Consider the following 22,753-nt stretch of genomic DNA (forward strand, 5'->3'; position numbering starts at 1 on the left):
GAACCCGTGTCCCCTGCATCGGCAGGCGGACTCTCAACCACTGCGCCACCAGGGAAGCCCTTCCAAATTTTAAAGTTGAAATTTAACCCATGGTATAGTGCAAGTAACTAAACTTAAATGAGTGTCAGATAAAAAGTTATCTCCTGTCACACACATTTCAACTCAGAAGTCACAATTTCAACTCAGATCTTCTTTCCCCAAGAGATTTCAATCTGTGTACCTATAGACATGGACAGCTATGTTACAACTTAGGCTAAGCCCTCTTGGCTTTGATTTTGAGAAGTGTCTTGATTTCAGAAACATTAAAATGTGGAGAAGGAATAAGGTGAATCTTAGAATCAACACACTGTGGTATTTACTGTTTTCAGCCAAACATAGAACTAAATTATAAACTAGGGACAGCTGTATAGATTGGAGACTTCTGCCTATGCAGCAAAAACAAACACTTTTTTTTCCCTTAGCATAGTGTTCTAATAGCCAATACTTTCTATTTATTCATTCCCTGTATCTATAATTCATTGATCATCTAAATTCTTCATAGTGAATTAAAAGCAACCTAATAAAAACCCTATGGGATATATCTTGAGAGAACAATTTATCAATTTACTGTTAATATAAGCTTTTGTATTTTAGTTACTTAAAAATTGACAATTCATATGAACCACATTTGGAAAAATCCCCTCCAAAAAAAGGGTAATCAAAGAAATTGAAACAAGAAAGTCTTGAAATCAAATAAGTTAAAGTTCTGCCTAAATATTCATATTTCCATTTATCAAGATAAAGCAACTAAGACTTCAAGAATAACTTTCTACATTCATGGCAAAGTCAGACCTGAAATCCACATTTCCTGTCTCGCCTAATGCCCTAATCTCACACTTCCTATGTCATCCTAACACAGTGCATCTTATTCCTTGACCTATAACAGATGACTAAAACTCCACAGTAAATAACTCAGCCTGTTATTGAGAGCAGACATTCATACAGTTGGTCAAGAACAGCTTATCATCCATAGGATAACACATGAGACATCCAATTTGCCAATAGGCCCAATGATCTCTGCCCCATCCTTCCTGGCTTGTCTCTGAACCTGTTCCCCCCTTAGAGCTACTTCTATGTAAACATGTGGACTGGGAAATAGAATAAATTATCTGGTTTAATTAAAACAACAACATTGTACGTATTATCAAGAAAAAATATTATTTTGACCTAAAAGTTTCCTTCTGGGAGCCCGGGAGAGACTATTATGGAATATTCTGCATTCTAAAGGCTATGTTTGTTTTCAGTACATTTTAAGTGGAATATTTTTCACCCTTCTAAGTACGGCAGACAAAGGCTTTAATTAAACAAATATCACATGGGAACTCTTGCCCCAAAAGCCTTTATTGGCCTTAATTAGCAGATACAGCTGTAGACTCTATCAATATTAGATGGTCTGTTTATTGTGTCCATTTATATCACACTCATCAGGGAGCATGTGGAAAGCACCCTGGAATTATCAGCTTTAATTAAAACTAGTTCAGTTGGTGGAGAAAATATGCCATGCAAAAATGGGTCAGGTAAAAGAGGAAGATTTAAAAAAAAAAAAAAAAAGGAAAAAAACAGTCGTAGCATACAGGGACTATTATTACCAAGGCTTCTTTAAAAAAAACTAAAGGAGGATATTTGATGAGCTGATTCTCAGCAACTGCCTGAGAGAAGCATAGTCATTTCAGGCCAGGCTGAATTACACAGACAGGGGGCCCTGAGTCAGAATGTTTCCTTCCCCTGCCCAGGGTCCCTGAGTAACTGCCAAGGCTCCACTAGGTTTCTTTCTAAGAAACCTAGAAAGAAAGGAAGGAAGGAGGAGTGCACATTCATTTAGACATATTCATTGAATTCATCATTGAAGGAATTATATAAAGCTAGATCTAGAATCTCCCAGAAGGTTATTTTATGTATCTCAAATACAATATTTAACAAAATTACTATTACTTATTCAATTTCTGCTGTGCATTTATATTTTATTCTTATCCTAACAACTCAGCACTGGTATTTTGAATTTTCCCGATAAAATATCTGAGGTTCAAAAATATTAAGTCCTTTCCAAATGTCATAGAGTTAGTACACAATAGAACCAGGATCTAAACATCTGTCTGATCCCAAAGCTCAGATACCTTTCTCTATATTATAGGACTTCTATATCAGTCAAAAGAATTTAATATTTTGGCCAATAGCTTATTTACATGGGTAGATGAGCTGCAGCTTTGAAGATCAGCAAAGTTGAGTTTAAACTCTTTCCCATTTTCTTAACTTCTCTAAGCCTCAGTTTCTTCATTCATCAGATCAGGATAATAAATACTTCTTGAAAACTGGATTACAGGGTATAAACTTTGTGAAAAGATTTTTGGCTTGTGGAAAATGCTTGATAAATACTTTTTCACATCTTATTCTCACTTACATTCCACCATGATCCTATTTTGGAAGACACTTTGAGATAGAGGGTTCTTCCTATCATTTTGGAGTGTCACTGGGCTTGCTAACACACAGCCCCTTTGAAGGATAAGATATATTGTCATTCACTTTTAGTGCTCTACAGAAATAATAAGCCTTCTTTATTTGCTCTATTTCCCAAGGAAACAATTGGTAGAGGTGTGTCTCTTCAGTATAAAAATTGTGAAATTTGAAAGAATGATTGGCCAATAATGGGAAAACTGTAGAGGTTTAGAGTAGGCTTCTCAAAATTTTCCAGTGAAGCCCCCTTAAAGGCGTGGCAGAATGACCTTGTATCTCTATGTGGTTTGAATGCTCTAATATAGATTTAAATGCTTCTTTACATCTTATTTAAAGGGTATTGTTTTATCTTTAAAATAGTACAGTTTTGTCATCCTTAATATATATGCTTTTTTAATGGAAAAAATCATAAAATTATTAAGTCTGCTCCCCTCCCTGTCACCTTTTCAAGTCATCCAGTCACATTCATGCTCCATAAGATGTGTCATCTTTATCTTGTGCCTCTTCATGCTTCATGGAAACAACTCTAAGAAGTTCAGGGGAAATTTGATATTCAGTCTAAGAAGTTCAAGTTTAGAAAGTATTTCAACCAAGGTAGAAATAAACCAAATAAGAATTTTTGCCTTCTAGGAACAATTTCTGAAGTGATTGTCATGAGAATAAGTTCCTTTTTGGCATTAGATTGAACAAAGTGCAAAGTCCCTGGGGGGCCAATTATTCCTGGATGAGGACAACAGAGAGGAGAAAAATAATTCAGGTCCTACACCAATGATGTATTTTTCTATGAAGTTCATTGTTTATATACAAGAATACTAAACATTAACTGCCTCACCTAACTTACTTTTCAAGTGGAAGCAAGATTTAATGAGCAATAATGACAAGTCAGTTTGGGGTTTTCCAGTGTTATAGCCTGTTCCATTTCCAGGTTTACTTTTAAAGATGGATCCTGTGGTCTGTTACTTAGATCCCTCGATTCAGGCCTGAAGCCCTCAGTCGCCCAGTTTCCCCAGCTGCAGTGAGTGTTGCCTTGTTAGGGTGCTCACTTAAGTCCCTCTCCAGAAATTCCCCTCTAAGGGTACCACCTGGCCCAAAGTCAGGCCTGATTCTCTTGCCTCTATCCAGAATATCCCTGAAGGGCCATCTCAACTCCCCAGCTCCCGGGCAGACGTTCTATTACTGCTGCAACACAAGTCAAATTTTCTTCTTATCCAGTCCAACTTCCCTCATCCCTTTGCTGGTGCCATTCTTACAAACAAGTCTTTACGCTAGAGTCTGTGTATGGAGGAACCCAGCCTACGACAGCCTCTCTCACTAGCAAGTTAACTGCCTTCAATTCTCCGTACACAGTGAATTCCAAGTTTCATTAGACACCATCTCTGAATTTAAATGTGCAAGTAAAATAACTCCGTGAATCTGAAACATCTCTGGTATGTGGATATGTAACTGTAGTCAACAATGTGATTATTTTTAATTCTACTAGTTTTAGTGAGAGCATCTATTATGCTTCAGGCACTAAATTGTTTGAATGTACGAATTTGGTTTTATTTGATTTTCACAACCATAGGGTGTAAGTATTATTCTATCTATTTAGGAAATGAAGAGCTGAAATTTATTCTCTTGGTTAAAGTCATAGTGTTAGTACATCTTGAAGTCACAATTTCAACTCAGATCTTCTTTCTCCAAGTCTACCTGCAACCAGTCTACCTGTGACCCTTTGTGCTGTTCACAAATATTTCCAGCTCTCTGTCTTCTGAACACAAGGCAGAAGAGACTTCCCTGCCCTCCTGATGTTAGGCTTGCCCATGCCACTTGCTTTGGCTAATGAAATGGGAGAAGAGCTGGTGGCTTTTTGCTTTACTTCCCTCTCCTGCCACAGGGAGCAGTGACATTCCGGATGGTAGTGGCTCTGCCACTTTGTGTCCGAGTGAAGACAACATGGAACAGAACCCCCAGCACAACTCAAGATGAGCATGGAACATAAGTGAACAGGAATCTGCGTTAAGTCACTTCTCCCCAGGGGTTGTTCGCTATCATGGCATAACCTACCTTAGGCGATTAATTCATAAATTATGACTAAAGAACAGATTAAATTTTAACTTAAGAAGTATTAGTTGTAGGGAATCGCCATTTTTGCTAGAACTGAAATATCCTCAACACTAGAATTTATTTTATAATGTAATATAATTGAAAGAGTTTGGGTTTTGCAACCACATAGATGTGTAATTTAATTTGAATCTCTGATCTAACCCATACTTGTTTAGTGACCTTGAGTTTTAATTTCTTTTTCAGGCCCCATTTACTCATCTATAAAATGAGGCTAGTAATATTTTCTGTTATAGCACTGATGTGATGGTTTGATAAAATAAGTCCTATAAAGCCTTTAGCAAATTGTCTGACACATAGATGATATCAAATAAGTGTTTTACAGGAAGTGTACATTTTTGTAACTCCCTGCATCTGAAAGTCATTATTATACATACAGATTCCTGAGGCCCATACCAGACCTATTGAATTAGAATCTCAGGTGTGATCTACATTTTTAACAAACTCCTTTAGCAATTCTTTCCTGAGATTTGAAAACAATCATACTAAAAAAATGTTAAATATTTTTGCCATATATATTTATCTCAGAGAGCCAAAAAGCCTCCAGTGAGAATCTTGAAATGATCTTAGAACCATCGACAGAAGTATCACCCACTGCACTGTAGATGAATTAAAGCAAGCTCAACAGAGGATTTGGGGGGATGCAATATACACTTCAAAGTAGTAACATCTAAAAGAAAAGTCTTTGTGAACTCTTTGTGTCTCTAAGTATCACATGAATGGTAAAGTCTGACTAAAGTAATCTTGGCTGATGAGAAGCGTGGTGAGGGGGCCAGTCCAGGACTGAAAGACTGGCTGAAATCAGATGCCCGTGAAATGAGAGTGACAGCCAGTGAAATCAAGGCAAGGACTATTTTATCAGAAACCCAAATGAGTAAACAATTATAACTCCTGAAACTTTCTGGTGGAATTCTAGGATGGAAATTTTATTTCTGTTGCTTTTAACCCACTTGATGCCTTTGATACCTGCTGGTGCTGTTTAGTAGTGGTGAGTAACTTTGGAGCTGTGTGTTATCCTTCCAACCCCCTTGTCACCAATTCACTTTCCCTACTTCTCCTCTCTTCCTGAGTTTATGTATATATATATGCCTACTGATAGGCCAAAAAAGGGAAAGTTGAAAATAACCAAGGAAGAAGAGGCTGCTCTAGTTCCAGTGAAGCAATTAGGCTTTCTTGTCCAAAAACAGGAGAGCAAAGAGGACTTTTGACTGTGAGTCTGGGGATTGGGGGTGGGGATGGGAAACTCATAGCCAGTAGGATCTTGGAGAAAAGGGCAGGAGGGTTGCAGGTCAGTTCTGGGCATTGTGACCTAAGACCACTGTGTGAAGAAGCACTGGGGCTCAGTTTAGCTTTGAGGTCCCGGAGTCCCCAAAGAGCGGCCCTCCTGGGCAGAGAGCTGGACAAGGACACTCGGCTACTGCTGGATCCGAAGAGGAAGGGGGTCCAGTACTCCTTCAAGGCATCACACAGCTGCAAGGGGCAAGGACAGCAGAGACAGGCATACAGCGATCTTGCTTTTCCCTGCTCGAGATTGTGATGCCTGGTAGACGCCATTTCAGATCCGTACAAGCCCTCCCTCCCACCTGCCCTGCCGGTGTTCTTATATCATACCAGGGAAGAGAGAAAGGGACCCACACCAACAGTCCTCCAAATAACTGATATTGGATTTCCTATGAATCTGGGTAGATGGGGAAGTCTTTAGTAGATCTTAAATAAAACGGAAACATTTAAACAAATGTGATGTTACTTCCACTTTGAATACTGAGAAGTTGGGACTTCTAAACTTCTAGACCCATCACGTATGCCTGAATGATACTGGGGTCAACTGGCAGACCCCCATGCTTTGATTTCTGCCAGACATTGAACTGGAATGTTATATAAAGCAAGGTTGTAGGCTGGTGATTTAGCATTGCTTGGAGGAATAAGTTGCTACAGTCATCATTTCACTCTTCACGTGAGATGTGCTTAAGGCCAGAGCTCTTCCTCAGTATTTGATCTTTCCCATCTTTGTTTTGTTTTGTTTGTTTGTTTTTCACGGATAGGTGCTGCATTTATATCTACTGGTTTAAATTTTGTCATATTTCACTTTTAGGCTTTTAGTGTGGCAAATTATGTTTTACTTTCAATTAGGCATTGGTAATGGAGTATCTGGTAAGAACTAGGAAATAATTCCGTAATTGAGTTTCGTACTCACTACGTACGGATCATTCCTCATGTGTAACGTGCCCCAAATGCAGCTTCATTTTCTAGATACCTGATACAGAATAAAGTTTTTCATCATTAGGTGTGAAAAAAAAATATCGCAATGCGGAGAAGTGGAAATCAGTAGCAGATTTGCTTTTACTTCCTTCTTTCTGGTGTCTTTTGGGGAGCTAGATCCAAAACCACAGAGAAGAGTCTTGCATGGCTTTTATCATTCTGGGTGAACTGGATTATCATTTAGAATGATGTCTAGTCATTATAAGCATGTGAGAGTATCAGTTGTGCTTTATTCTTTCATGACCCACCTCCTATAGCAAATGCAGTTGGTTGCCCCATTCATCACCCTCACCCCTCTCTGGCACTCCCCTATCAAATACATGCCCACACAGTTCTACTGAAAACCCTTGTGATTCCCACCTGAAAGTACTCTCTAGGTTCCAGACCCTAATAGCCAGAAGTGCCATGAGACAATGCACCAGGGACTAGCCCTCAGCCAAAGAGAGATGGGAATGAGAGGATAAATGTACCTCTTCTTTGCCCATGGGGACGGGGAGGTGAATAACTCTGTGCCATGCCCTTCATTGTCTCCCTGAGTTCTCACTGGGATTAAGCCCTAGTTGCCCTCAACATTTACTTGCTTGATATTGTAAACTTTACTGGCTTTCTTCCATTTCCTGGCTCCTGTCCCCACTTTTCTACTGGTGCTTCCTGGGACCACCTCCCCAATGTATTATTTGTCTCAGAGACTACTTCAGGGGGTATCCAACCAAAGACAACTCCTTGGGATAGAAAAGGGAGGTAATGAATAGTTCATGAGTGACTAATACAGAAACTAAAACTAAGAAATATTCAATATCTAACCTAGCCATAAAGTGATGTTGGGTTGTTCCACCAAAGAAGGCTGTCAACTAGCCTCTAAAAGCCTCTCTCAGTAGGGGACACTTATTGCCTTGGTGAATTTTCCCCAATCTGAGGCCTTGCTGATCTTGTCAGCACAAAGAGCAGATTCATCTCTTGGGCAGGGTCATGTTGAGTAAGCTTATAGAACAGAGGGATAAAACTTAAATACCAACTGATGAATTTACCTTAAGAAATAATGGCCACAGGGACTGGAATACTCAACCTCCAAGTGAGCACTGCATACTGTTGTCAGAGGCTGATCTATATGGGATTCCAAATAAGCATCAGAGGTTGCATGAATGGCATGGAATCAGGACAAAGTGAGCCAGAGGCACCCAAGGTCTAAAGGCATTAGTCTCAGACACCCTGATACCCACATCTGCAAGTAAGGATGACAGTGCCTGTGAAAACAGGAATCTCAGACTCCTAGGCAGAAAATCCCTCCAACCTTTCCACATTGGGGATCCCCTCATGAACAGGACATGGAGATTACTGGCTAAATGCAAAAATCCTCTGGAAAATGTTTACAGGTGGAATGCCTCTGAGATTCTCAACTCCCCCTTCGGAGCCTCACATTTTTTCTTTAAATGTTAATAAATTCAATCAGACACGACCAGTTCTGCTGGACTGTAAATTATTCAGACTTGTTCAATGATGTTGCATATGTCAGCCCCAATTTTAATTTCCAAGGGGCAAACTCGTTTCTGTCGTATTTGGTTTTGAGAGGACTAACAAAGTACAGCCCCCGCTCACTAATACCACCTGCCATATCCAGGCTGTATTTCATTTGTTCTCACGTCCAGCCTTTGAAGTCACTGTTAATTATCCTTATTTTATTCACAAGCAACCAGAATTTCAGGTCAAGTTCCTTGGCCCCAAGGATGGAACTGGAATTCAAGCCCCGGTTTAAGTTTCGAACTCCTGCTCTTTCTGCATACCACCCAGAAGTTACAGTATCAAGCTTCTATTTAAGAGTTGATTTTTTTTTTTTTTTTTTTTTTTTGTGGTATGCGGGCCTCCCTCTGTCGTGGCCTCTCCCGTTGCGGAGCACAGGCTCCGGACGCGCAGGCTCAGCGGCCATGGCTCACGGGCCCAGCCGCTCCGCGGCATGTGGGATCTTCCCAGACCGGGGCGCGAACCCGGTTCCCCTGAATCGGCAGGCGGACGCGCAACCACTGCGCCGCCAGGGAAGCCCTAAGAGTTGATTTTTAAAAAGGCTTTCAATGCTAGAACAAAGTTTGACAACTCCTAAGGGTCCATTGAGCTCTAAGAGTGTATTATTCTTTACTGCACCTGGCTTTGTTACACCTCAGAATTGAGACATCTTTTTAAATAATTCTGAAAAAAATTATTGCTCCTGTTTATTCAGGGACAAGAAACTGTGACTGAGTTATCTTTCTAAATGCCTCAGTTTTTCACTCCACTGACCTTGTGATGTTATTCATCCACGTTACTCACCACAGCTCCTTCCTAATGCACACTGCATCTGATATTGATGTTTTACAAGGAATGAGAGTAACTTTCTAAAGATTGTAAAAGATCTAATTACCCATATTGACCCTGCCCAGAAGCAACCACAAACAATGCTGTAATTAACTGAGTTTGTCTATAAATGGGAGACGTATGGGTGAATTTTTATTACACAAGAAAAAAGGCAAGCTCAGTAACTTATTTAGCATTCTGAAATGCGTGCAATGCTTCCATATCTACCTTTATATCCTTCTTCATTCCTTGCTTCCTCTCTGTCTTCCACTTTTCCTTATTTAAAAAAATGTTTATTTTTCCCATTAAGAAATTAAATCATCAAAGAACATTTTTGAAATTACAGGAATATGGCAAGATTTAAAAAATACGCATTTTTACTATTTAGAAATGACTAAAGATAAGCTTGTAATGTGTCTTTCCTTTTGTGTGTGTGTGTGTGTGTGTGTGTGTACACACTTAATATAAACTATTTTTTGTTTGTTTGTATGTTTCAAAGAATATCAGTGTAGATGCTGTCACCCATATCAGCCTCTATGAGCTAAAGGATCTTTGCCTTGATTTATCTCTGTGTTTGTTTCAAAACCACCTGGTATTTGACAGAGATGTTTTGCAGCTGTTATTTAAGAGATATGCAGTGGTCAACCGCCCTGACCTGGCTCTGGCTCTACCACAGGAATGCACCTGGTCAGATGAGGCCTGAAGGTGTCTGCAAGTTACCTTTGCCTGACTACCATGCTAAGATCTCCGCTCAAGGTGGGTTTTTGTATTCTGTTAGGCACAATTCGTGCTGTGTGCAAAGAAGACTGGAAGACTGCGCTTGCCCCAGCTGCCCCAGGCTGCTCCTGAAAATCTCCGTCCCTTTCCTAGGGCCCCGATGACAAGGCTGTGTCCTACCCCTTTAAAATTCCCTTTCTCCCCTCCCTTTGGGAACAAGGTGTTTTTAGAGCAGAGCTCTCCGTTCTCCATTCCATGTTCAATGAGTAAAGTTTCTGCTCTGCCATACAGAGTCCAGTTTTGTTTGACTGGCATTTGCAACTTCGGGCAAAGGACCCATTGCGGGGTCACCTACCCCTTGGGGATCAGTAACAATGCCCTTTGGAGATTCCAACTATCCCACAGTCTCCTTTTCCCAGAAGAGGTGAGTTTAGAACAGGCCAAGAGGAGACAACCAGGCCAAGAAAGATAAGCATTCAATCAAAGGCTGTGAGGAGTGTGAACACAGGGTATACCCAGGAGATAGCAAGCAGTGCAGTGGGGCTGGGGTACCAGATGCTAGAAAAGGACTGGTCAGGAGATGAGCATGGCCCAGATAAACATGAGCCCTGAGAGCCATACTAAGGGATGTAAACTCCAACAGGAAGGCCATGGGGAGGAGTTTAAGAGGGGTAGTAACATGATCAGAGCTCTAGAACAGTGCCTGGCATGTAGCCGGAGCTCAGTACATATCTATCCAATGAATAGATGGAGGACTACATGGCAGTTGTATAGAGGCTGGGATGCAATAAACTGAGCTAGAGGTAGGGAAGCCAGTTAGGAAACTGATTTCCTTAAATACTAAGGGTCTGAACTGAGGTTCTGGAAATGGAGATAACAAAGATAAAATGGACTACAGGGAAATTAAATAAGGTTCCTCACTCTCACCAAGGGTCCCCCCTTGTCAAATGGGTAGAATACCTTTGCTTGGCACCCCAGGCTACTCTGCACAAGCCTCTATTATTCCACTTCCCACAATGAATTGAAACTTTCGGTTTAATTAACTAGTAGATGAATTAGTGATTAAATTAACATGCAGAGCATGTTGTTGGCTTTAAATGCACATACACATGAGATAAATTTTTACGCCCCAGGCATCTACTCTATTAAATTCCTATAGATCTGAGTTATCTGCCAAGTCCTTGTTTGAACTAGAAACATTCCTATACAGAAGAAGTTTGAAATTCTCAGGGCGCAAAAACTTACTCTTTGTGTAATAGAGATTTTTAAATTGATATTATACACTTTAGGATGTAAGGTTATGTTACATTGTTTTAAATGCAATTAATGAGAGAATTGAGAGCAAGGCCTCAGGGTACAAACATTTGCAGGAAGAAGCTTGCAATGCAAAAATTCTTTAAGTCATTAGGTGGGTACACACCTTTTTTTGGGGGGGCGGCGTTCTCTATTATTATGTTTTAGACAAATATTTATACTCATATGTATTAGAGTAAATTTAACCAGCATAACAAACTTGTGATTTCATGGATGATAAGGCTAAGTAACAACCAACTTAATCAATTAAGAAAATAATAGTACAGACAATACTCAGATATGGCAAAGATTACCAACGTGATTCATGAATGTTAGGAAACAATCAGCTCTCAAATGCAAGGAGTAGGACTGATCCTTCCTGTATTTCTTAGTAAATTCCAGTTAATTTTCTGCAGTGAGTCAAGGTTAATTTTTTATTACTATTATTATTATTACTTTTTAACTCAGGCAATTGGAGTTTTCACCACTAGGATTTAGGTGTGTGCAACCTTTCACGTCTTCTCCCCATTCAGGGCTCCACTCTACCAAGTACCTCCTATGTATGTACAAGGAGCTGATATCTTATATCATTAGATTATCATATTTAACTTTCACATCAAACCTACAAGAAAGGCATTGGTATTTCTCATTTCCATGAGAAAACTGAGGAGCAAGAATGTTGGGTAAATAATGAAGCTGAGATTTCTACACAAATCTGCTGAATCAAATGTCCATGTTCTTTCCACAACACACCGTGCCTCCTCCTCAACTCATCCCGTGGAATTCCCAGCATTCTGAGATGGACATGCTACAGCTGAAGTTAAAAACAAAACAAAACAAAGCTGACCAGAGGAAAAACCCAGCACTGCATACATAAGAAGAGAAACAACATTTAATAACAGTCCTTTAAATCTGCACCATGCTTCATTGTTCACAAGCCCTCTCAAATACAGCACCTTCTCTTTTTTTTTTAGTTTTAATTATTATTTTATTAATTCAACAAACATGTACTGAACAGCTATTTATGTTCCCAGCACAAATAAATACATAGAAAATGTCACACCTGGTAGATAGGTGCTGTGAAGAAACTTAAAGGAGGTAAGGGTAACAGAGTCATGGGAAGCAGGGCAGGACACTCTGAGAAGGAGGCATTTGAGCAGACACCTCAGGAAGTAAAGGTCAGAACCATCATGATGTCTGGGGAAAGAAGATTCTAAGCAAAGGTAACAGCAAATGCAAAGGTCCTGAGGTAGAAGTGTGCTTGGCATGTTTAAGGAACAGCAGGAGACCAGTGTGGCTAAACTGAGGGAACTAGTGGTAGAAAATGATTCTGGAGAGGAGGCCAGATCATGTAGACTTTGTAGGATATGACACAAGTTTTGGACTTTACTCCAAGTGGGATTAAAAGCCAGTCAGAAAAAAAAAAAAAAAAAAAAAGCCAGTCAGAGTTCTAAGCAGAGAAATTCCATGATAAGATTTACATTTAAAAGATCACACTAATGTGATGCACTGTTTAAATATACCTGCCAAAATCAGAGGTCTGCAGACTTCTCCATTAAAGGATAAATCAGTAAATATTTTAGGCCTTGCAGGCCACACAGTCTGTGTCACAACTATTCAACTCTGCCATAGTAGGGCAAAAGCAGCCAGACAATTTGTAAACAAATGGGCATGGCTGTGTTCCAATAAAAATTTATTTATAAAAACAGGAGATCAGGTCAGAGTTTACCAACTTGGCTCCAGACCTAATTTCGGGTTTACAGGAAATATAGGCACATGGGAACAAAGTAAAAAGCACCTAATAGGAGTGTGTGACTTTCTCTAAGAGAGCTAGCCTGGCTCATTAAAAAAAAAAAAAAAAAAAAAAAATCAATGTCCTGGAAGGAAAAAAAAGACAAAAGGGCTGAGTTAGATTAAAATAAGCCAAAGAGACAACATGTATCTTGAATGAATCCTGGTTTGAAACATAACATTTTGAGGACAACTGGGTACATTCAAGTATGGCATGGATATAGAGACGATATTAGTAAATCTGGAGTGTAAACAATCATCTCAGGTGTGATAATGACACCATGATTCTGTAGGAGAAAATCCTTATCTTAGGAAATGGCTGCTGAAGTGTTAGTGAGGAATGTGTTGAAACTATGAACAGAAATTCAAGAGTCAGCATAAAATACAGCCAGATGAGGCAAACATGGCAGATGTTGAGTTGCTGTACAGGGGATCTGGACTTCATTTATTATGCTATTATTTCAACTTTTCTGTAGTCTGAAACAAGGTGGTGGGGTGGAGGAATCTCTCTAGCTGCCCTGGGGAGCACCATCTGGGGAAGGCAGGAGAGGCTACTGGGAGCCCAGTGAGCAGGCTGCTGCATCATCTAGGCAAGGACCCGTCACCAGTGTGGCCTCTGTCTGTCCTCCATCCCCACCCCGACTCCCTACCTCTCCCCAGGCTCAGGAGCAGCCTACTGCCTCAGGCCTATGTGGCGCAGGGCAGAGAGGACAGCCAAGAGAGCAGAATGGCCTCTCTCTTGCTGGATTTCTGGCTCACACCTCCCCTTGGGTAAAGGTCAGAAATCTGGAGTTTGGTCTCAGATCAGACCCAGGGGCAGATTTCTCTCCAGTGGCAGAGGAGTTGCCCTAACCCCCTAACCCCCCAAGTCTTAGGAAAGGGATTCTTCTCCACAATGAAGGGCATGATATCTTACTATAATGGAAACCAGAGCAGGTCTCGTCCCAATTAAAAAGCTTTGCCGGCTCCCCACTGCTCCTTTTCCAGGCTTGCAAGCTGTGTGCCAGGTACTGCTGAATCAAGGATTTCATGTTTATTACCCCCCTGAATGTTTTAGCAATCCTGTGACGAACCCCAGTTGATTCATGGTTTGTCAAGCCCTGTGGAGATCTCCATCTAGAGTCCAGGCCCTGGCTGAGCTCTCCAGTTTCAAGGCTTCCACTTCCCCTCTTCCAATATTCCTGGCCCTTTCATTCATTGGTGATGCAGAACCCTCTGTGGTCCCGGGAAGATGAGCTGTCTCAACTCTTGGGCTTTGAATATGCTGGTCCCTTTTCCTGGAGTCACTTTCTCTTTCCTATCTCCGTGGTCAACTCCCACCCACTCTTCAAAACTCAGCCCAACACCCAGGTCCTATGCACTTACAGGTCTCAGTTTGCTTTCACTGGCAGTCCGTGTTTTGGCCCCCAGTTTTCAGCTGAGTAACACCTAGCTGGCTTGAGATGGTAATTCTGTTTCCCTTGGTGGGGCGAGTATATTTTCAACCTTAGGAAGGTAGGTAACTATAATTACAGTATAGATTGTGGCAACACATTTTGTGATATTGTTTTGTATATGGTCTAGAAATGTATTGTCCAAGAGGGCAGCCACTAGCCTTATGTGGCTGTTTAAATGTAAATTAATTAAATAAAATAAAAATTCCATTTCTCAGTCATACTGGCCACATTTCAAATGTTCCACAAGCACATGTGACTAGTAGCTACCCTTTTAGACACCACGGATATTAAACATTACTATGAAGGTAGAAAGTTCTCTTGGATGGCACTGTTTTAGGGTTCTCCAGCAGGTCAGCTGAATCCTCATCTCACAGACAAGCTAAAGGAGTGTTTCTCAAAGTCAGGTCCAAAGGGACAAAATGGGGAAAAAATATTTACCACTCATAACAAAGGGTTAAGCTCCCTAATATATAAAGAGCTTTCAAAAATAAATAAGAAAAAGACCAACTACCCAATAGAAAAATAGACAAAGGATATGAACAGACAGTATAGAAACTGACATGGCCTTTGAACATATGAAAAGACACTCAAACTCACCCATAGAAAGAAAAGCCAAAACTACCCTGAGATGCCATTTCCCACTGATCAGATTGGTAAAACATCCAACATTTGAAAACAAGGCTGTGAGAACGCTCTTAGACATGGCCTAATAGAGCCATTTCTCAAAATTACAAATGCATATTCCCTGTGGCCCAGAAATCCTACATCTAAGAATTCATCTTACAGATTTACTTGCACATATGTCAAATGAAATAAGCACCAGGTATTGGGTTGGGCAAAAAGTTCATTTGGTTTTTTTCCGTAAGATGGCTCTAGAAGGCTTAGTTGTCTTTAATGTCATTTGAAACAATTTTGTTAGATTGTATTGTGACAGCTGTCACATCAGCAGTCATTTTAAAAAAAACTTAACAAAACTGGTGAATTTTTGTGTGGCCATTTTAATATTGAAGATGGAAGGAAAAAAGCAACATTCTTGGCATATCATGCTTTACTATTTCAAGAAAGGTAAAAACGCAACTGACACGCAAAAAAAGATTTTTGCAGCATATGGAGAACGTGCTGTGACTGACAGAACATGTTAAAAGTGGTTTGCAAAGTTTCATGCTGGAGATTTCTTGCTGGACAATGCTCCACGCAAGGTCGGGTAGACAAGTTGAAGTTGATAGCAATCAAGTCGAGACATTAATTGAAAACAATCAAAGTTATACCACGCGGGAGATAGCCGACAAACTCAAAATATCCAAATCAGGCACTGAAAATCATTTGCACCAGCTTGGTTATGTTAATCACTTTGATGTTTGGGTTCCACATAAGTTAAGCGAAAAAAACCTTCTCGACCGTATTTCCACATGCTATTCTCTACTGAAATGTAATGAAAACATTCTGTTTTTATAACAAGCTGTGAGAACGTAAGAGATCATGGGGCAAGCGAAATGAACCACCACCAACCACACCAAAGGCCAGTCTTCATCCAAAGAAGGTGGTTATGTATATGGTGGGATTGGAAGGGCGTCCTCTATTATGAGCTCCTTCTGGAAAACCAAACGATTAATTCCAACAAGTACTGCTCCCAATTAGACCAACTGAGAGCAGCACTTGAAGAAAAGCATCTGGAACGAGTCAACAGAAAACGCATAATCTTTCATCAGGATACCGCAAGACCACATGTTTCTTTGATGATCAGGCAAAAACTGTTACAGCTTGGCTGGGAAGTTCTGATTCATCCACCATATTCACCAGACATAACACCTATTTAACATAAATAAATAACACCTATTTCTATTTATTTTGGTCTTTATAAAATTCTCTTAATGGAAAAAATTTCAATTCCCTGGAAGACTTTTGTAAAAGGCTCCTGGAACAGTTCTTTGCTCAAAAAGATAAATTTGGGGAAGATGGAATTATGAAGTTGCCTGAAAAATGGCAGAACGTAGTGGAACAAAACAGTGAATATGTTGTTCAGTAAAGTAATTGGTGAAAATGAAAAATGTGCCTTTAATTTTTACTTAAAAACCAAAGGAACTTTTTGGCCAACCCAGTACTTCACTGTGGCATTGTTTGGAAACAACCCCAGTCACCATTAATAAAGAACTGCTAAACAAACTTAGGGACATACATGTGCAGCTATTAAAAAGAAAAATGTAGCAGCAGTTCTCTATATATGGAAGCAGAAAGATTCCTCTAGATAACTTAAGTGAAAAAAGCAAGTTCAGAACAGTTTGCATACAATGCCACCTTTTGTGTAAAAAGAAAAAACAAGGAGAGTAGAACCCAAAAGGATCTGAATGGATCTGTCCATGTGTGAAGAAGCTCTTCCCAGACACAGAACAGCAGTTAACTTGGGGGTGAGAGCATATGAGGCAGAAGTGAGAGCAAAGCTTTCACCAGACACCTCCTCATACGATTTGTTTTGACCTAAGTGATTCTACATCATCTCTTCTAATTATTAGTCTTTTAAAAACTGATTCTCTGGGCAACCTGTCTCAAAATCAATGAAGATGTTCATTAAAAATGCAGCCCCCTGACCCTCCACAGATCTCCAGACAGGCAGAGGCCCCGCCCCAGTACTGTCAACAAGCTCCGCTCAGGATTCCCACGAACCCGTCAGTCTGAGGACGAAGAACCGGGTCAGTGGACTGAGAAGCCCTGCTCTTCCCAGCTCACGGAAGGGCTGAGACGGTATACTCCTAATCTGTCCATCTGCGCCCCTTCTCACACTGGGCTTGGAAGCTCTCAAAGGGCGGCCTCGAGGAGGCCCAGACTCACCTCCCTCTGGAGAGTCCACGTGGATGGTCTTCTTGATGACTGTGGTCCAGTGCAGGCAGCGTATGACAAAGGTGTTGGGCCCCGTCTCCTGGTCTTCATCAGGGACTTTCTGCGACAGAGAAGTTGTTGAGAGGGGGCAGGGTCTGGTCGGGGGCTCCGGCTCTCCTTCCATCCAGCGAGGAGCCATCACTCCAGGTCTTGATGGATTCACTGCGCTCGTGGAAACAACCTTCTTTCACGACAGACACCTAGTCCATGGTGGCAGCGGGACATGTTGTCACCTAGCTTGGGGCAGCTCAGGGCCGCAGGACCTGCATTAGGCTTGGTGGAGAGAGCCACAGTCTGTCGCCAGAGGCTGCCCAGAATCCCCGGCTGGGGTCTACTCCCGCAGACACAGCTACCGCCACCCTGCGCTCGCTCCAGCTCTTCGTGTTTCCAGACGCACTGCCCTCTCCTGGCCAGGCCCCGGGCTCCAGCACCTTCTTAACACCATAACGTGGAAATAAATAGACTGGACTTCCTATTCTCATTGTGGATGAAGAAACAGAATTTTCTCAGGAAAATTAGAGAGACTTGCCCAAGATCACAGGCTAATTTAAAGCAGAATTTTGCTTAAGAATTTAAGGCAGGATTCTTCTGAGAAGCAGAATCCAAGATTGCTAGTTTCTGACGCTGTGAGGCTTTCCTGTGCACTAAGCAACCTCCAGTCTTCCCGTACTTCAGTTAGGGCGGGGCTGCAGACTCCGTTGGAGCAGCCAACCCAGATGTATCCACAGCGAAGGAACAGGACAGAGGTTTGCGCACGCGCCACCCCAGGCTCCGGAGTAAATTTCTGGTTGGCGGGATTTCAAACATCTTACCTACCGTTGATGTATACCCTTTCATTTATTCATCCGTTCATCCATTCATCATCATCATCATCCTCGCTACTAATATTGAACATCTATGTTGTGCTGGGATATGAAGTTATAAAGTCAACCAAGAGTTTCTGCTTTTAAGGATCTCAGAGTACAAAGGAAGAGATAGATATATAAACAAATATTTGTATTATAAAATGGGGCATCTACTGGGATTCTGAAAGTACTGGGCCTTAAAGATGGACACAGAGCAGAGTTTGTATTGCCACCCCCCAACCCTCCCTGTCCCCCGCCAGCGATGCCAGACACGGAAACAACAGTCTTTTGCAGGGAGAAAAAGTCTTTATTGCAGGGCGGCCACGCAAGGAGACAGGAAGCAGAACTCTCAAAGCTGGCTCCCAGATGGCTAGGTGAGGTGGATATTTAAGGACTGGGCTCTGGGGCCTTGAAGAAAAAGGGAGGGTGTTGTGCTTACAAAGGCTAAGGAAGTGCCAAGTTCCTATGCACAGGCCCAAGCAGGCTTCCTGTCTCTGCATGTACAAATTCCAGGGAGTTGGTATGAAGCAAGAGGTGGCAATTTGGGCTGTGATATTGTTACTGATCAGGGTTCTTGGCCACCTTAATCAATAGAAATTGATCAGACGCCAGACAAGAAATTCAGGCAAGACTTTATTGGGGCCCCTGCTGCAGCAGGGGGTAGTGAGAACAAACAACAGTTTCCCGCACTTGCTTGCCTGCTTGTGTGAGAGCGGAAGAGATCATGGGGGAGGGGAGGGCCGAGAGCTGGTTCCTCATATGGGGTTAGGGTAGGGGTGTGTCCAGGGGTCGGGCTGGAGGGGTGGCCTAGGTGTTTTGCCCACCTCTTAGGTGGTGTTTTGTGCTTCGGGCACTCTCAGTACCCTGCTTTTGCTCCCGGGTCTTCAGAAGTTGCAGTTGGTCTTTTTTGGTCATTTTGTATCTTGTCCATAATTTGGCCCAGCTGCACACGCACAAAGTTATTTTTAGTCCCTTATAGTTTCTTTGTATTTTCTTGCTTGAGGAGACGTTTGTCCAGGTGCAAGCACGGCAGCAAAGTGTCCTGGGTCCCGGGTCCTAGGTCCCAGCCTGTCTCAGTATCAAAGGGTCACCAATCGGACAAGCAGGTTTATTCTGCCCAAAGTATGGTCAGCCATCTTGGCTGCAACTGGTTTCAGCCAGTCTTGTTGTGTTAGACGCAGAGGGGATTTCAACAAGTTGTTTCTTTATCTGCTGTTCTGTAAGACAAACTCAAGAATTTGTGTTCGTTACCAATTTTTTTTTTAACCCTATGGGGCAGGCGCTCACTAGTGGGGAGGGAGAGTGTGATGTAGGGAAGGCTTTAACGGGGAGAGGTCACCTGAAGAATATGTAATTTGGAATGAGGAAGAAGAAAGGATTTTTCAGAGGGGAGGCATGTAGGAAGGCACAGAGTTACTGAACATGCTGGTGTATTTGGAAAAATGCATGTGCATCCAAATGATTGGAATATAAAGTGTGAGGAAAGAAGTGTAGATGTCAAATTATATATAGGATAGATAAACAACAAGGTCCTACTGTATAGCACAGGGAACTATATTCAATATCTTGTGATAAACCATAATGGAAAAGAATGTGAAAAAGTGTCTGTAGGTGTATAACTGAGTCATTTTGCTGTACAGAGATTGGCACAGCATTGTAAATCAACTATATCTCAATTAAAAAAAAAAAAGTGTAGAAGTCGAGGAGGAGAAGGGTAGGGGAGAGATAGTTCACTGCCAGAACATATCTCATAGCAAGAGGGAACCCAGGAGGAGGAGAGCTGATTTTAGAAAGTAGGAAATATGGCAATATTTCTGTGTGTGTGTGTGTGTGTGTGTGTGTGTGTGTGTGTGTGTGATGTTAGAGCACTAGATTCTGAGAACGGAAATAGAGGGAAGAAAAAAGGGTCTCAGACTTACCTGGAGTAGAAAGATAAGTTGCTGGGTTTTTCAAGATTCTTAGATCCTTTTACACTAACTGCTCTCCAGTCTCTTTAATGCTCTTCCTTTAAAGAAAGTTTTAAAGCAGTGTCACTCCATAGGGAAAACAAAACAAGGGAAAGAAGTATATATGTCACTGCCACTGATCAGTACACATGTCACTGATGATCTTGTTCTATGATTACTTTTCAGGTAATAAGTTTGTGTAGTTTTTTCCTGTCTTGTTTTTATATCTGTTGCTAGAAAATTCAAAGCGAGAGAAAAGAATCCTCAATAATCTATCACTATGAGAGCAATTAATCACTTGGCTCCAAAAAAAAAAAGGTAAAGAGGTAGGGTGCAGAGGACCTAGAAGAAATCAGTGGGATCAATGGCTCATCCTTCTGTTTCTCCACTTTCTGTCTCATTGTGGGTCTTCTCAAGGTCCTGGGATTACCCTTCAGAGTGGATATAACTCATAATGGGTGTGATATTACTATTAATTTTTAGGCAATGATTTTACCATATGGAACTCCCTTCTTTACTTGATGTTCTTAAAGGAGAAGTTAAGTGGTCGGATTTCAGTGAATCCTTTAAATAAGCAGGGGGTGCACTGCAGCAGTGCTGCGTCTCCAGGGTTCACCTTCCACCTTGTCATCACAGGTAGGGGGGCCTGCTCTTCTCCAGCTTAGGTCCCCATGTAGGGACATCAGAAGCCCAGGCTTTATTCTTACAAGCATCATTAATTCTAAAACCTACTTATCAAAAACAAGGATATAATTATTATTGTCTCACATGCTTGGTGAGACAAAGCTTAGTAATACTAGGAACTAAAACATTCTCATAATTAGAACTTGCTGATCAGAATGAGTTTATTATGTTTACCTTCTTATTCTAGTATATGCCATGCATCAAAAACTTGACATTTGTTCTCTTTTCTTTCTCTGAAATGGAAATATATACAAGAAATTTTCAAAAAGAATTAGTATAGATTTATATCATACTTTAAAGAAGTTATTCTACAATAAGCATTTTTCATGTTTTTATCTATAAAGATATAGGAGATATATATATATATATATATATATATCCCTTCATAATTTACTCTATTGCATAGGACTGAATGGGCAGAGAAGCTACCAGTGATAACCTGTGATGATCAGTTTTGTCCTGTAATCATCTTATCCCAAAGCCCCATAACTTCTTGTTCTGATTTTGCCCATTAGGCAAAGCAGCCTGCACCATTTTCCCCCGTGGAAACAGTGGGCAGGAAACTTGCCTCTGAGACCACACAGTTTGTCAGTGGAAAAGCTACAGGCAGTCCTTTCCACTCACTCTGCCCAAACCCCTTCCCAGAGTTGAGGCAGAACAGTGATATAAGGTCCCTTAAATTATCCAGTAGAAAGAAGCCTAGATACCTTCGTTTTAGTGCACACCGTTGCAGGCACTGACTATGAAGCTCACTTCCTTTGGCTAAAACTATGGGACTCCAGAACACAAGCTAATTAATGTTATGCCAATATTGCTTTTCTTTGCCACTGAGGAGATTGATTAGGTATGTATCCTGTTTTTATTTAAGCTGTACACCTTTTCCGTTCATAACTCTCGGGGAAAACCATTGCTGTAGCAAATGCAAAGACCCAGGGCAATGCAGACTTTGGGTGCTGATTTGGGGTTTCTACTGCTGTTACCAGCCAGAGCCAGAACCGAGCTCAAGGTCAGCTGCTCATCGCTCAAAAGTCAATGTTTGAGAGACAAGGGTTGGTGGAAAAAGAAAGATGCTTTCTTCAGGAAGTCGCCAACCTGGTATGATGGCAGACTGTTGTCTCCCAAAGCATCTCCCTCTTGTTGGTTAGAGGGAAAGGGTTGTGGAGGGAAAAGCCGGGAAGTTTCAGGGGTGTGCAGGCAGGGGCCATGTGCAGAACAGCACAGTCAGCTCCGACAGTCATTTTGAAACTGGTCATGTGGTGGTCTGGTCAGCGTCATCTTGATTGTTTTAAGCACAGTTAGTCTTCAACTCCGGGGTCTCTTTGTTCCCATTTCCTTGAGGCCAGTTCCTGGAATTGTGCAAGCCATAGATTCAGTACTGCTCAAGATGCAGCAGCTTACATTATGTCTATAGTCTGGTCATCTGGCCAGCTTTTTCCCTCTGGTGGTGGTTATAGTATCTGCAAAACAACTCAGGAATGTGCATTGGACACTGTTATCTATGTCCTTCAGGGAGGAACTACAGATTCAGTGACTCTATTGTCCTAACCATTAATTGCTTGAGCCTTTTGTGACTCAGCGTATGCCTGGGAGACTGCAGCTTTTCTACAAACAAGAGACAGGGGACACAGAAGGGCTTTCATAACTGGGAGGGCCTCACAGGGTTCTGCTCGGTTTCACTAATGTGAATGTGTGACCTAGGTTGGTTCTTTCCCTGATTGGCTCCCAGATTCCTCCTCTGTGAAAATGAAGGGGTTGGTTCCTTGCTTTCCTTGGTCCATTCCAGTATCAGCATCCTATGGACTAAAGTGTTTAATAATGGGCAGGAGATGACCGTAGATTTTATGGGGCTCCACCTAGTGGCTTTGCCCCATATTGCAGCTCTAAGTTCGCGGTTTTCTTAGGCCTTCAGTGAGGTATCTCAGAGAGGTTTTTTTTTCTTGTTTTTTTTTTTTTTTTTTTTTTTTTTTTTTTTTTTTTTTGCGGTACGCGG

The 22,753-nt window shown here is 41.4% G+C and overlaps 1 protein-coding gene and 1 long non-coding RNA gene across 3 annotated transcripts in view; both read right to left on the minus strand.

Moving 5' to 3' along the window:
• Window positions 1–17,633, minus strand: part of LOC129392866 (RAC-gamma serine/threonine-protein kinase-like) — a 63,055-nt gene extending 45,422 nt beyond the window's left edge. The window contains exons 1-2 of one of the 2 annotated variants that reach the window (XM_055091386.1): window positions 17,241–17,633; window positions 11,316–12,001 (exon numbers count right to left, since the gene is read on the minus strand). In XM_055091386.1, the coding sequence (XP_054947361.1) occupies window positions 11,958–12,001; window positions 17,241–17,427 (231 nt within the window). In that variant the 5' untranslated portion in view covers window positions 17,428–17,633 and the 3' untranslated portion in view covers window positions 11,316–11,957. Of the gene's footprint in view, window positions 1–11,315; window positions 12,002–17,240 lie in introns of those variants that run through there. The other variant, XR_008619548.1, reaches the window with a different exon arrangement.
• Window positions 17,634–19,079: 1,446 nt separating this feature from the next.
• LOC102974272 (uncharacterized) overlaps window positions 19,080–22,753 on the minus strand; it is a 44,952-nt gene continuing 41,278 nt past the window's right edge. The window contains exons 4-7 of the long non-coding RNA XR_448891.3: window positions 21,856–22,109; window positions 20,938–20,996; window positions 20,053–20,138; window positions 19,080–19,350 (exon numbers count right to left, since the gene is read on the minus strand). This is a non-coding gene — a long non-coding RNA (uncharacterized lncRNA). The remainder of the gene's footprint in view (window positions 19,351–20,052; window positions 20,139–20,937; window positions 20,997–21,855; window positions 22,110–22,753) is intronic.

Source organism: Physeter macrocephalus, chromosome 16 (assembly GCF_002837175.3).
Source record: "Physeter macrocephalus isolate SW-GA chromosome 16, ASM283717v5, whole genome shotgun sequence".
Taxonomy (NCBI): Eukaryota; Metazoa; Chordata; class Mammalia; order Artiodactyla; family Physeteridae; genus Physeter; species Physeter macrocephalus.